Source organism: Centroberyx gerrardi, chromosome 20, assembly GCF_048128805.1.
Source record: "Centroberyx gerrardi isolate f3 chromosome 20, fCenGer3.hap1.cur.20231027, whole genome shotgun sequence".
Lineage (NCBI taxonomy): Eukaryota > Metazoa > Chordata > Actinopteri > Beryciformes > Berycidae > Centroberyx > Centroberyx gerrardi.
Window position 1 is genome coordinate 17,611,349 of NC_136016.1, and position 15,686 is coordinate 17,627,034.

The 15,686-nt window shown below is 44.0% G+C and overlaps 1 protein-coding gene across 4 annotated transcripts in view; it reads left to right on the forward strand.

The window, feature by feature from the left end:
• The window catches only part of mpripa (myosin phosphatase Rho interacting protein a), a 52,424-nt gene that overhangs the window by 12,851 nt on the left and 23,887 nt on the right, over positions 1-15,686 (forward strand). For all 4 annotated transcript variants that reach the window (XM_071907290.2, XM_071907289.2, XM_078290744.1 and 1 more), the window contains exon 4: positions 14,448-14,599. In XM_071907290.2, the coding sequence (XP_071763391.2) occupies positions 14,448-14,599 (152 nt within the window). The remainder of the gene's footprint in view (positions 1-14,447; positions 14,600-15,686) is intronic.

Here is a 15,686-nt window from a genome sequence, read left to right on the forward strand (position 1 = left end):
AAAATACCCTAGGCAACACCTAGCTCCCACTGACCCTGCTGTGACCTGATTCCAACATATTCTTCCTCTCACTCATACACACACACACGCGCAGCAGGGGAACCAAGTTCAACACCCACTTGAAAATGACCCCTCATCATATGAGCTGGGTTGAAATTGTTTTGTTCACAATGTCTGTTCTGGTCTCTGAGCTCACATTGAATCACACCCACAAATTTTCTGACATCCTGAGGTTAAGGATCTATGTGGAGGATAAGGGAGGCTCATTCACTGACACTGCTGTGATTACCACTGATGTTGGGTTGTGTGCGAAGAGGCGTCTTTTATGCCTGCTTGTTAAAAGACAACGCTCTTTGCATTGTCATGCAGGTCAGTTTATGTAACGTTGGTCCAGATTATGTGAGCATGCTATACCTGCAAATGAAACCATGGTGCCTATTGAGTTGCAGTACACAAAAGGTCCATTCAAAGATGTGAATTGCTATGACCTTAGACTGTATTGCCTGCAGTTTGACTCTCTGTATCACATCCGTTGTTTTTCCAACAAGAACATGACGTTCTGATGATGTTTCAACTGTTGAGGTCATTCTCATTTCATCTAAGCACAATTCATTTCCTGTGTTTACTGGAATTCAAATGGTGGACCCCTGCCCCATAGCACTGTCCAAAAGTTTTGAGAAAGAACGATTCCTTCCATTTTCTGCCAGTTTGTGCATTCTTTTAACTTGAGGCACACTATTCTGCAGCCTTTCCCTTGAATCTCTCTCAGACATGAGAGATTCAGCCTGTTTGCCCTCAACGTGTTTGCCCTCAGCCTGTTTGCCCTCAAACCCTCTCCTTTTCCTCTCCATGTGAAACATGAAATCAAGGGCTATTTTTAACCAATTCCGAAGGCCTTTTGTCTTGTGTTGGTCTGGGAGAGCTTTCGAGGGAATGGATGAGTGGGGAGGGCCTCTGCGCTGTGTTGTTGCCTCCAGGCGTCCTATGCAGGGACAAACTGGAAGCTGACCACCCCACCCCACCTCACTCCACCCCGACAAATTAGGGATACTTGCAGGAGAGCTCCAAACTTCCAAAGCCAGTCATGGGAAACAGAATGGAGAGGGAAGAGAAGATTGGAGACTTGGAACAAATAGAAAGAAGGGGATGGCCTGAAATACTCAAGACTTGGAGTTATAGTTGGTGAGAGATGGAAAGGTGGATTTGGGAGAGGGAAGCAGATGACTGAGTAAAGGAAGGGAGGTAGAGGAAAAAAGAGGAGTGGGTTGTGGGTTACAACTCCTGACTGTCGATAAGACGGTGTAAGCCTTCCCAAGTGGTTCACTGTAGTTTGTTTATTAAGTGTGGGTCGCGGGTGAGGCTTGTTTTGGATTTAGGAAGATAGGGTGCGTGAGAGTCCTCTTTAACCCCTGCCCTTCCTTCCCCCTGGTTCCAGTAGGAACTGATCTGCTGGAATGTAAACAGCCACGGATTACAGTGGGGTCACTGTTCCCGTTGCACAAAGCCACAAAACCATGGGAATAGCCATTCACTCAGCCTGTAATCGCCAGGCTCTGCTACTACACTGTAACTGCCACTCAACCTAATGGCAACCACATATCCCAAAGCTGTCTCCCAGGATAGATTTATAAAGAACATTACCTTGTATTTAAAATTCCCTCTTTTTTTAATCTCCCTTCATTTGAAAGTCTTGTGAACTTATTTCTCAAACCACTAAACTCTTTGATCTGCAAGTGGCAAAGGGAGAACGGCAATGGATGACAAAAACAAACAAAAATAACAAACCAAGCTACAATTTATGCTCTCTGGCAGCTAATGGCCCATATAATGTCAGTTCATTATCTGCTTAACTATACCGACATGCGTTTAAACTACGTACGAACACAAGGTGACACTTGGAGATGGTTGTAAGACACAGTTCTCTGGACTGATCAACCACACCAAGACCTGCTACACCAGCTCATTGCTAACACAAGTTCCAGTGTGAATAGCACATTCATGACAGCACAGGTTTGAAAAATAACACACCCACTGCTTTCCTGTGAACTCTACAGACAGCATTTAGGCTAGGCTCTGTGATGCTGAACTTGTCAATTTGTGATGACAGAAATGCAGCATCCTCCTGGCATTTGTGGACTGCTGCACCTCTATATTCTGCAGCAATGAAACGGCCTATAAAGTAAAATCTGAGATAATCAACTAAGAAGGCTTACAGTATTCTGTCATTCTGTGCTCTTATCAATCCCATTCTGATTAACTCTCCTGACCACCAGACAGTGCTTAACAGGTTATTGCGTTGCTTTGTTGAATACTAATTTATTCTGGTTGGAAGATGAATGCATTCTGAGGTCTGTTATTTCTGAATAACAGACTGCTGTTTAACATCTAATCATATCAGTCAAGAAACTCTGTTGATTTTGTTGATTTCCAATTAAATGAACTCTTGACACCTTGTGCCAAAAAGACGTTACTCCTTGGTTGTTGCAGACTGTCCTGTTGGACTATTTTTTTGGTGGAAGCTTATAAATTACTTTAGCTTGTAATAAAATCATGTTAAATCAATATTTTGTGCCAAATGATTGTCTTTGGTATAGCCATAATGAGTGGGATAATGTGTAGCAGGACAGTCATTTTTGCAACATAAGTCGTTTCAGCTTGATCAAGACCCTGAATCATCCTGTTGGGGCTTATTTGTCATTAATGACCAGCTCGCTTAACATATCATCTGTGCACACAGGTTGAGTGTCTATACCAACAAAGATGTGGCAACTTGTCACTTGTAGCCTCGTAACTACAGGTTAGATGTTCACTTCCTCCTGTGGCTGTGACTGGTCAATCCCAGCTGCCTGTCTCTTTCCTCTCCTGACAGTGATGTTTTCTCCTGGACTCTATTTGCACCCAGGCTAGTGATCACACCCCCAGACTCTCTGTCCAGACCCTCAGTGATGCATCACTGCAGTTCTTTGCCTGTATGGCAAGGGAACTTGGCAACCTCATGTCTGCCCTGACCCGCCGCCAGGTATTTCTGCCTCTGTCTCCCCAGTCAGAGCCAAGCAGAGAGGCCCTACACACTCTCCTTTTGGTCCCTAGGGAGATGTTTGGCCTCACAACACAACAGGCCTTGAAGCATAGCACCCAGACAAATCAAGCTAGACAGCAGTTTGCTGGTCTGTGAAGTGAGCCTACACCCTTGCCTAGGCAGAGGGCTCCACCAGGACGTTCTCATCCACCAGCTCACCTTGGTGGCTGCTGAAGGGCCCTACGCTCCTCTAAGTCAGTGTTTCTCAACGTGGGGTCCAGGGACCACCAGGGGTCCTTGAGGGGGTTCCAGGGGGTCCCCAGCAAATTGATGAATTGTTAAACTTCAGCATTATTTCATTTACAAGAAGTTAACACAATTAGAGAATGTAGAAGAATGACTGTTTTGATCATAGTTTCTCTGTTATCTCTCTACCTACAATACAGATAGTCATGGAATTCTGGACAAAATAATACCTAACAATAAAAATATTTTCAGATTTGGGTCAGAGAGACAAAATCTCATCAAATGGGGGTCTGTGGCCCTAATGTGGACTAAATTAGGGGTCGTTGATATGAAAAAAGGCTGAGAATCACTGCTCTAAGTGACTTGACCTGCTTGTCCACTTCTCCAGCTGAGTGTACATGCTTTCGGAGTAGACATGCTCTTACCAATAGTGCATGATTAAGTTGAAAGTCATGCAATGGAATTCCTTATGGAAAATGGGTTTGGTTGTATGCTTGCATGATAAATGAGGACCAATCTGTCTCTCCCTTCCTGTGTCTTTCCAATCTGTTTTGATCTGTGCTTTCTAGTTCTGCCCAGCTTTAGTCAACACATCATCCCGGATATAACTAAGATAAAGATCTTATCTCCTCCACTCGTTCACTGTTTGAATACTTCCATCGCTTTAGTCAAAGCAACCCTGCCCAGCACTAACTCTGCTCTCTAAACTTTACAGTCCACCACTAAAAGCTGGTGTGTAGGCTAGGTTTGACCATGAGCTACTGTTCTATAAATGACACAGCTATGGTCAAGTTCATTGACCTTATCTTTAAGACTCTCTGTATTGTTGTATTGTTGGCTTTGTTATCTGCATTAGGGTACAGAGATTTTGACCTTCCAGAAATCTGTCAAAAAATCATTAATGATTCCAGCTGATTTGAAAAACACTCGGTTGCTTTTCTGCTCTTGTTCCAAACTCTCAAGGATCAGATCATGTGATGGGAAAGGGAGAAGTTGTTATGCTCCTGCCTGAACTCACTTTCCTCCTCTCTCCCTCCCTCTCTCTCTCCATTTATGAAGTGTGGAACCCATGGCCCAAAAGCCTAATGAGTCTAAAAATAATGGCTTCCAAATTAGTCACCAAAACAGCATTGTTCCCCAGTATACGCACTCAAACACACGCAGCTCTAAGCTGTCCCAGTTGATTGGGTGGGCAGGAAGATTCTTTCCTCAGTTGTCTGCTTAGGTTAGTTGAGTTCAGTTTCCTTGCACAGTGATAAAGCAGAGAGGGAAGATATTGAAACCACTCTGATGAAATACATTGATCAACAAACCCATAAAGATGAGGAAAAAATACAAATTGGGGCTTATAAAAACATCTCACCTCAAAAGAAGTGAGAACCAAACAAGAAAAGCAAACCACTACAACTTTAACAGTGCAATTGCTGGCCATATTTTGTGTCTCTCTGTAAGTTCCACTTCAGCTTTGAGTTTCTACTGATCATCAAGTCATCAGGTTCCTAATCCTTCTGTTCCATTATTGTATTGGTGCTCACTGCTCCGTGAGCCGTGGACAGGATCATTTAACACGGGGCACTAGGTCTCTCAACACCTTGGATAAATGAGCACCATATTGCTCATAGCATAAGGAGAATGGTTTTTCATAAGGTGTCGCTTTTCTTTTGATGTGGTATTCCAATTCATGGTGGAGCTATACTTTTCATTTGAGATTTCTTGCAAATTAGTCTCGGTGAGTGTGATTGCCGTTTGGGGTTAAACCAAATGCTTGGTGGCAGTCCACTGCTGCTCCATGGTGAAAAGTCCTCAAAAGGTTCTTTTTTTTTATTCAGAATGTCTTTTTACCATCCTGTTCTTTCTCCCTTCTTTCATTTTCTTGTTCTTTTTAATGATTTCCAGCCATTCATTATCCAGAGAAAGGCTGGCTCTGGGAGGCTTTGGCTAAACCAGTGTCCACTCTCACTTGCATGGTCCTCACTTTTACTTTCCCATTACTCACTCAGACTCACTTTCCCATCCTTTTCTCTCCCCACTTTCTCTTATTCTGTCACTCTGTCGTATCTCTGTCTTTCACTCCACTTCTCTCTCTCGCCAATAAATCATTTGTGCTGGAACGGGCAGCCAACAGTATTGTTTAACTTCTCTCTCTCCCCCAAACCCCCCCTTGTCTATAAAGCCAAACATGGTCTGACGGACTGCTCGCTCAGTTTGCTCTAAACACTAGACCAGGACACCGACAATAGGTTTCATTTGAAGCCTCAGCGTGAGGGGTTTAGCCAACTTTGAGACAGGCGCTAATAAAATGGAGGGGCTAGCTGCACAGAACAGTGGGGTGGGTGGGTTGGTGTCCACGTGGGGGGTGGGGGCATTTCGGCATTTTCACTTTAGGAAGTTATATAGCAGCTTCAGTGAAACACACACACACACACACACACACACACACACACACACCACACCACACCACACCACACCACACCACAGTATCATATGCCAGAGTCTGTGTTTGTCTGTGGTTGTGCCCTGAGGCTGCCAGTGCTCTGCTGTGACTGTCTCAAACTTGGCCTCTTATTGGGCCTAAAATGCCAAAGCCCAGTAGTCTATGCAAGGAACTACATTTCACTTCTGTTTAGATTGGGCTACAATATTAATATTTAAAACACTGTACCACTAAAACATGAATGATTCCTGCCCTCATACTGTAGCTCTGTGTTGTTTTTAGGTTTTAGGACGGCTGGCCAAGTTGATTAGTTACATCACTGCAGTAAGTCGTAACCCGGCCTGGGACAGGGCATCCTTATAGGTTGTTGTCTTGGGACGGCCTGCACTAGCCACAGCTGCAGCTGAATGTCTTTCAGAGCTGCGACAGATGCAGGTATATTGGCTGACCTTTAACCCCTCACCTCGGCTTGGCGACCTGCCAATCCAGCCACCTGTTGAGGTCAGGTCTCCGCAGCCAAGATATTATTAGGATTACAGAAAAAGTGCAGCCTTGGAGTTAGATCTGGTGATCTTGATATTGTAGCCAGGCTAAAATTTAAGAAGGATGGCTTGTATTCTATGGGAGGTAGAAATACTTGATATACAGGTGAAGGAGCTTTGCAGAACTACTCATATCACAGAGTAGAACCTCAGAGAGCATACAAGATCTTTTTACTGATATATATACTGACCTGGGCCTCATTTCATGGGTAGTGCTTGCTTGTAAAATCCACACAACCTGCAACTTAAGTATGTTGGCCAGCATTTCATTGTTGTTGGGTGAGCCGCTCGCTCTTTAATAACCCACTCCAGCTTCCTCAGGTCCTTGCCCAAAATTCCCACTGCCAGCAGGCATGGATTGGCCCGTCTCCAACCCCAGCACCTAATCAGCTTAGTGCTCCCTTCTCTCCTCTGTGCTTTTTCTCTTCTTTAAAGAGAAAGCAACAGAAAATGCCCCCCCACTACCCCTACAAAAGATTTAGAAACTAAATTCCTTTGAGATATTAACTACTGATCGAAAAAAGCTGGAAAAATTATACAGAAATGTCATAAAATGGAAAACAAAGCACTGCAGTAAAATACTCTGAGGCCACGTCAGAGATCTAAATAGCAAACATGGCTGTAAACACCTACAGTGTGTGGGAGGCTATGCTGATGATTCAAGTCGTCTAATTTTAGTTAGATTAAGTTGGTGTGGTCTAAATTAAGTTAACAAATATATTGATTATTACTTACGATGTCATGGCTAACTAAGCACACCAGTGATCAAAATAGTTTTCTAATTTCATCAGGATATTGGAAGTACGCAATGTTACGTCACTCACAAAAAATGCTTACAAGGCCAAGATATCTGGCATCTTTTCCAGAAATCAAGAGCAAGTAGACAACACTTAGTGGAAAAAGACCCAGCCAACTTGTCTGTCTTCATCAACTTTGAGCTGTGCTTGCACAACAACATATTGTGTTCAGCTAATACTGGCCCATCTTTGACTCACAGATCACATATCTGAAATATGCTGAAATCTACAGGATACACGAACCGGAGTAAATAAATAAATGTTATTGTATGCCAACAAACCAATCATATATTTTAATCTAAAAACATTAAATAATATATTCCTCAATCCTGACTGGTGGCTTGTAGCTGACATCACACACATGACAAAAACTGGGTATTCAGAAAAGTCTGAAGCTGTGTTTGAGGTTGAAATCATACACATAGTTTTGCTAAAACTGTTTGCATGCCCCAGCAATTTTTTTTATCTATCTATCTTTTTTTTTTTTTTTTTACATCTAAAACTATCCAGTGCTATCTCTGTCTTGTTAATTACCCCTTTACTGCGTAGCCCTCTTTTAGGGGAAAGACTTTTTGGAACAGCAGGTCAACTGCTAACCAGCAGACTCGGGCCTGTAGAAAGCTGCTCCTCAGCACTGTGGAAAAATGGTTAGCTCCTGAACTGAGGTATTAAACTGAATACCCAAAGGAACATTTTCCTACCCCTCCCCCATATTCCCTTCGCCTCTGCCTGATGGGCTAATTTGTGTCTACTTAGCGAGGCTTTGGCAGATTTGCAGTCGTTATCAAAGAGTTATTTGAAGCCTGACTGCAGTTCTTACGTAATTTCTCCACATAGTGTGGACTGAGTTGCAGAAATTAGTCATTGTTGAAGCTTCTTGGTCATGGTGTTCCACGGGGGAATGATGTTTATGTACTTCTTTGTATGTTGATTACAAAGGTTTTGGAGAGGTGCCCATTTGCTGCTGTGGTGACTGTGGTGGCAAGGTCCCAGTAAAGACTATTCCCACTCACCTTGGCCTACTTTCCAAAGTGCTGTGTCAGAGGACCGCATGGGACGCTGCAGCAATCCAGACACTGCTGCTTTGGGGGGGCCGTGTGATTTCGGAACAACTGTTTTTTTTGCAATGGAGACTAGAAGCTGATCCTACAGCTGCGACTCAAACACTTAGTGCTGAAGTAGTGAGTGAGTGGTAGTGTTTTGATCTAGTTGGCCTTGTCTGGGTTGCAAATGCAGTGAATTTAGACTGATCCGTGCTGTTAATGGAGACGGTTTATTAAGCAATGTGCTGCATCACTGTGACGTGCGTTTGCAGGTTTAATATTCCATCAAGTGGAGCTGAGCCACTGAGGGTTTTAGATAAGCCGTTCCTTTCTGTCTCCATGGAAACGGGGCCCACCGCCCTCACCTGGGCATCTAATAAAATCAAAATGTTTTCCTTCTTAGTTTGTGTCTCCTCCCCTTCCCTTTCACCCACTCACATGCTCAGTTTCTCTTACTGTCAGTCTGTCTCACTCACTACTTTGTTACATTTCCTCAGTGTTTCTCTCACCACTTCATCTAGACATTAGTTACAACAAAAGCAACAAACACAATCACTATGCATGTGTAGGAATGAATTAGCACGGACTACACAATTTAGTGAGGAGTGTAAAAACTGGGCTGTTAGAGTAGCTAGCAGACATAGCAGATGCCATGTCACAGATGGGAAGGAGGTAGAAGAAAGAGTACAATTTTATATGTTTTCTCACAAGTAGTTGGGTATGATGGGTGTGAGTGGGTTGGGTGTGATTTCCCAAGTGATCAAAGGGATAAATTAAGTGGATTGAGGATTTAGTGTATTATTAAGCATTGACAAGTGCATAAAAGAAAGGAAGAGTTTCTAAGAAGTAAAGGAAGGAAGGAAGGTGTGAAGCAAAGAAAGTGAAGTAAAGAGAGTGACCAATCTGGGAAAACAAAGACGCACACACAGAAGTTCTGCTTAGACAGAGTCTGGCCAACAGGACATGACACAACTCGAACATAGCACCTGTTTCTGCAGCCTGCCTGTCTACTCTCTTGCCACCCAGACATAGACTGACTGATTTCTCACTCTCTCTGTCTCTGTCTCTCTCTCCCTCTTTGTCTCTCTCACACACTCATTATCCCACCTGTTAGTAGATTAGTACTACTACAGTGGGCAGTAGATCAAGTTCCTTGTATACAATTGCATCTGGTAGACGGCAAACAAATCCTAGCTACCAGTTTTGAAAATAATTCTACTGTACCAGCTCAGAGAATGCTCTTCATCCTCCAACTCACCCTTCTCTTCCTCCTCCTCTGCATCCTGAGCTTTGGCTCCTGCAGGCCGCCTAACACAACATTAAACCGCCCACATCTCCCACCATTCTCCATAAGGAGAGCACCATTGCCAGTTTGGAATACCATCTGCAGTCCTGTCTAAAATGCCTGGTGTAGATGCCTGTGAAAGGGCCAACGATGGCTTTTTCTTTTAATATCCTCATTGTAATGTCAAAACGGCGTTCTTGCAGCAAGCCTACACTGTAGTACTGTTGCTATACTCTCAGGCTTAGGGCAGATACCTATACTGTCTGTAGCATTCAGCTGAACGTCTCGAACACATTCCAGTGGAGTGAGGTGTATGTGAGAATGCCTGGAGGACTGTACTTGCCCCGGCAACAGATATCTGACAGATATCCACCATATGGCCAAGTCTGATTTTATAGAGCTGTATGTGTCTGTGTGTACTACAGACAGGGGGTTAGGGGTTGGCATCGAAGCCTAGTACTAGATTAGTGTTGTTTCAGTGTTGGGGTAAAATTACAGGACCAAGACAACTCCAGGACAGTGATGATTGTAATCATGGCAATGATCAATCTGTCAGCTCTTGTTCCTGGCCTGATTACTTTGTATGTCTGCGTTTGTATGCATGTTTATTGTGGACTCCTGAGAGAGAATGAGAGAGAGAGAGAGAGAGAGAGAGAGAGACAGAGAGAGTGTATGTTTCATATTTCCTCCGGACCAAGAGTGGAGGTGACTCCATCTCTCTGGCACCTGTGGACGTTACTCTGTAGCTGGTTGTTGGCTTGCTCGCTGGTTTCAAGAATGTGTGTTTACCCCTGTTGTCCGAAGTTGCTAAGGAAAGACTCATTGTATAATTGCCCTTATCGGTAACAAGCAGAGGAAGTTGGATCCCGAGCAGCACATTTTACGCCATGTTCATGAGTCAGGATGAACCACTGCCAGTTTGTCAGCACTCCTTTTGCTTTCCATCTCTTTTATGATCAAAGTCAAATGACTTTGGATAGAAGGTGAAGAACTTGGAAGCGATCTTCAAGGATCTTGCTGCTACATGCCTAACAAAAGTATGATCGCATCTGTGAATTCATAGCATTTGAATTTGTCACCACACAAAGTTGGTAGACAAACAAACTGGCGCCAGTTATCAAATAGCAGGTGTTTACAATCGAATTGCAGGTGTTCATAACTCAATAACATGGGGGATGATTCACATTTATGGCAGTGTACCATACTGATAGGTAATGCGTGACAAATCATGATAAAATAATGAAAAAGGTGGAGGCAATACAAGTCTCCATCCATCATGAAATTGCACCAGTAGTTACAACAACTCCAATCAGCCAATTTTGTAATCTTAATTGGGAATGATAGCCATAAGGGGAAAATTATAAGCCTGTGTCATTTAGAACATGAAAAATTATGCACCTCTGCTGAACTCATTTTATTGGCAACAGTACTTGGCTGATGTTCAAATACTGGCTTTTAAGAATCGATAAAACTTTAAAATGTAACACAATGCCATGCCGTTCCCCTGTGTTCCTCTTAACTGAGTCAGTTTCACTACACTCTTGATTTCCGTGTCCAGAACTTGGTCTGTCAGATCCAAAATGTTGACGGCAGAGGAAGAGAATTTGCTTTGCAACCAAAAATGAAAGTAGACTGTCCGCCGGCTGCCAAAAGAAGCAAATATTTCTCTCGGTGTGTCATTAGAGGGAGAATGGGATGTTTTGCTAATCTGCGGAACGGCCAGGGGTGAAGTTTTGGAGGGCGCAAAGGCATGCTAGTATGGCGCTTACTAATTACCATGTTGTAAGCAGAGAATCCATTCCTAATGAACAGTGTTGTAATGCTGCACAACATCTGGACAGAGATCACAAGAAGACAGACTGAAAGATCACGAAAACTGAGTAGAGTATGGTTAGAACATAAGGCGACGAGAGATAAGCCTAGATTATGCAGTGGAAGTGCAAGAAAAAAAAGTTTGTTTTTCAGTGTATTTTGGTCTGGTTGGGTCACTGCCCCATCTGTTAAAGCAAGAGGCTGTCATCGGAGGTTACCTGGTTCTTTTGTCAGCTGTGGTACTCTGCCCCGCAAAGCCAGAGAGCAGTAACTGCATGAGCAATGAAAATAAGAAAAATAACAGGAGAGGAAGTTTATCTCCTGCACCAACAAAAATATTGTTGGCACAGAAGTGGACTGCATATCATTAAATAGCAATGATGGGTCATTGATATTAAATCTAAACTCTAGTCATGACCTTTGACCTATTAAAATTCACAAAAAGTACTGCTTTTTGCCTCTGCATCACAGTACTGCTCTCTAGACTATTATATTATGATAGATTAATTGGCACAAACTGTCTGCTGCTTTCACAATCACATCTTATTATAGATGCAAGGCCAAAAACATGGCTGCTTATACAAAAGCTCACCTGCCCCGACAGACATCGTAGACTAGACTAGAGAAACCTCTTTTAATTTGTCCCTGTCACTCTCCTTGAAACTCTGCTCAAGTGCTCCCATTGAGACAGTATTTATACTATTGTCTGAACAACTTCAGGCACAAGAAAAAGTTTATGCTGGCTTCATAATTTCCATGCACCCATCACAAAAGGACACTTGTTTGGGCCTCTTGTCTCTCTTGTGTCTCTAAAATCTTGGTCATTTCCTCATTGAGGGTTAAGGGGAGGAGTGGCTCTGTGGACTGTGGCGGCTGACAATCCCACATTGTGTGTGAACTGGTGCTGCTCCACAAAGGGCCCATTGTGGAAAGTGGCGGCCCAGGGAGAGGGGACCAGGTCTAGGCTAGGTGACAGAGAGGTGTGGGTTTGGGGGGCCTGGGTCTGGGGGCTAGAGCTGCGGCAGCCGTCCCAAAGAAGAGGCGTGTACTGGCGGTCAGCTGACACGACGCCGGGCCTGGGAGTGTGCACACGTGTGAGAGGAGTCCCATGCTGCAGCTTGCCACACACCCCCAGCACCACACACATACTGTTCACCCACACAGCCACCACCTACTGTATATAAGCACCCAATCCTCAATCTCTCACAGGGTTGCAGCGGCTTTGTGAAAATTAGTTTTTCATCAGAGCTGTTGTCAGTCTCTGATTTATTTCCATGTGCCAATAGAATCCCATGCTGTGATGATAACGCCGAGGGCTTAAACTGCTTGTACAACTGTTCCCAGAATCTGGAATATTTTGCTGTTTATCCTCTCATGACCTCGGCTCAAGGACAAGCCCACGTGTGGTGTGTGCTCTTGATTTGTTTACATAGACAGATGGCCGAGCGTTCCAATGTCATAGTCCAGAAACTCTCTTTTTTTGTTGTTGCACTGCTGCTGTGCCCCTTGACCACCAACTCGGCACTCGACGCTTCTCTGACCCTCTACCGTTCCTTTCCCCCCCATCTGCAAACCTTCGATCACTCCCCATGTCTGAGAGTGACAGGGCTCTCAGGTCAAGCTGACGCCAGTCTCTGTCCAATCTGAAGCAGGCCCAGGCCCTCGCCCAGCTGTCCCAATGTCTATTTGTCCGTCTGTCTGTCATGCCCGGCTGTTGCCCCGGCCTCTCACCTTGGTGTCAAGAACCCTTCCACATTATGCACCATTTTAAAGCCAGGAGCATAAGAACCAAACCATAATGCCCAACTGAGTACCTCCCTCTTGTTTTTCCATGGTACATGAGAAGTGGCAAAGGTCATACCACCTGCCACACCATGCTGCTCAGATTTTCAGCTCTCAGGTCTTTAATTCTCTCACTTTTTCTCTTTTTTTTAAGTATTAGCCCTACCTGCTATCCTTCTTTTTCCACTCTGCTGTGCCAAACTTTCATTTGACACACTATCTATTACAATATAGACAATGGTAAAGCAACTGAGAATGAAAAGTGGCATTTAACAGCAACGGGGTAAATAGGGCCTCTCAACCGCCCTTTGGGTGGGATTACCACAAACTGTTAACTATTGACTTCTCTGTCCACATCAAAGGCCATCCATAAGCTTAAATTGCTCTGTGACTGACAGGCTATGGTTATGCTGCGCATATTGGGCTCTTGAGTCAGATTTATTCGGTCAGTAGCTAACTTGAGCCTGATACCTTTTAATTTTGTCTCCCACTCTATCTCCTAATGTATTCAGATTTGCTGATGGCTGTAATTTATCATCTGTGGGTCCCTGGTACTGATGGCTTGGGACCTCTGTGGTATTTTGGTGTCTGTAATTCTGCCTGTATTTATAGTGCAAAGAAGGTAGGACCCAAAGGTTGTTAAAACAGCTGCCTGTGCCCAGCGTCCTTAGCTATGCAGCACTCATGTTACTTCATTGAGCAATTCTAAATCCCTCAGTCAACTTGAGCTTATCAGGGCTTCTTCCATTGCTTGACTAAGTCATTTGGAGGTCACACTAAGCAAAAGTCAGATTCCTGAAGGGGTAATGTGTGCAGATATTTGTCTGCTTGAAGTAGTGTCTTTCCAAGAATGTATCTCCACAGGTTTTTGACTAGCAAGTGCACATAAAATAGCATTTTGTCAGCATGTATGGCTAGCACAACAGCTATTCATTGAGCGACTTGGTAAATGCACTAAATACATCCTCTTATCTGCTCCAAGTCAAGCCAACAAGTCTCCATTCATTGCAAATGAGCTGTGTCTACATACACAAAGCCATTGTGTGCTTACATAAACCTGCATGTAAAACCTTGAGTCAGTGCACACAAACCAGTATTATTCTGGCAGTCCTGTGGCCACATTGTTTATGGCTGACAGATGGAGTCCATGTCATCGTGCATAGTTGGATTTACACCTCACAGCTAGGTATCAGACAGATTAAAATCAAACCCGCTCAGTGAACCCATGAACTCGCACTGTTTATAAATGGCACAGACAGTCCTTTTCACAGGCGCACTCAGACTCTTTCTAGGGGCATAATATACAACATTGATGTTTGTCGTAAAAGTGTTAATGTGTGGTATGTAGCTTGGCATGAAAATTGATGCTTGGGTGGATTGTGTTAGAAGACAGTTTGAAAGACCATGTGGAGGGATATGTGGGCATGTTGAGTTCTGTTCAGTGCCTACTTAACACTTTCTCCATGTCTCTCTGTTGTGTTCTCCAGCCCAGCACTCTGCCCCAGGGCACCATCAACATGAATCAGTGCTCTGATGTCATCGATGGAGAGTCCAGGACGGGCCAGAAGAACTCGCTGTGCATCCTTACCCCTGACAAAGAGCACTTCATACGGGCCGAGTGTAAAGAAATCATCAACGGGTGAGAGATAATGACCCAAGAATGTTAATTTAGCATTTACGAAAGAAAAAGTCTTGTGCCTTTGGGTGAGCAGTATGGTTTGTGTTGCTGTGTCTTTTGGGTTGATTCAGTAGAGATGACAGAGAGGTGGAGAAGGGAGAAGAGTTGTGCGCAACTGCCGATGCTGCCAACACTGCTCTGCCCCCTGCTGTCTCTTCTGGGCTGTGCTTTCAAGGAGTTGTAATCCACACTGCAATGACAGTGCACATTCTTGAACTGTTCCCTCTCCCTGCCTCTCTACCTTCTCTGTCTGTGTTCATAAACCCCCATAACCCCTGGCACACTGCTCTGTGCCGTGCCTGTAACACTCAGATTGCAGTACACGATACACAGTAAGCTGTAAGCCTCATAATTCAGTCTTCCTCTGTGCCTCTGCTCCGCTGCTCCTCATTCAAAATGTGTTTCTGCACTGCACTCCCATCCTTGGCTGTAACATGCATATTAGCTATTCTTAGGAAAGTCTGACTCACAACACCCCCTCTCCATTATGCTACCTTCTCTATCATTGTCCGCATCCAATCCCCCATCATCTGCCCCCGCTTCGTTGGTTCTGTGCCATCCTGCAAGCATATTGGCCCTGGCAGGGATGTTGCCATCTGACAGGGGCTTGGCCACCATGATAAACTCCCGGTTTAGGAGATTGTCTGTTTGTTTTTTTTCCCCTCCTCATGGTTTGGTTAAGCCTTTCACACTCTCCCTGACTCCCGCACCCCCTCTTCTCTGTGATTTCCCCTTAAATTCAGCAAAACCTTAAATATCTATCTAATAATATGTGTAAACTCTAACAATCACAATAACAGTTTTAGTTTTGCAGGTTGAACACCTTTATACCTCAGTGGGGGGAAAAGCTTCAGTGTTAAAATATCTTTTGCTCATATTTCTTTGTTTTCATACTGCAAAATATAATACGAGACAATGTATTGGTCTTGCACAAAGAATAAAAGAATGATATGCCACTAAGACCACACTGTACTGCACTCCAAGGCAATGAACCAGAAGAGTATTTAATTGTGGAGATATCCCTGTCTTGAGATTATATTTATTATGG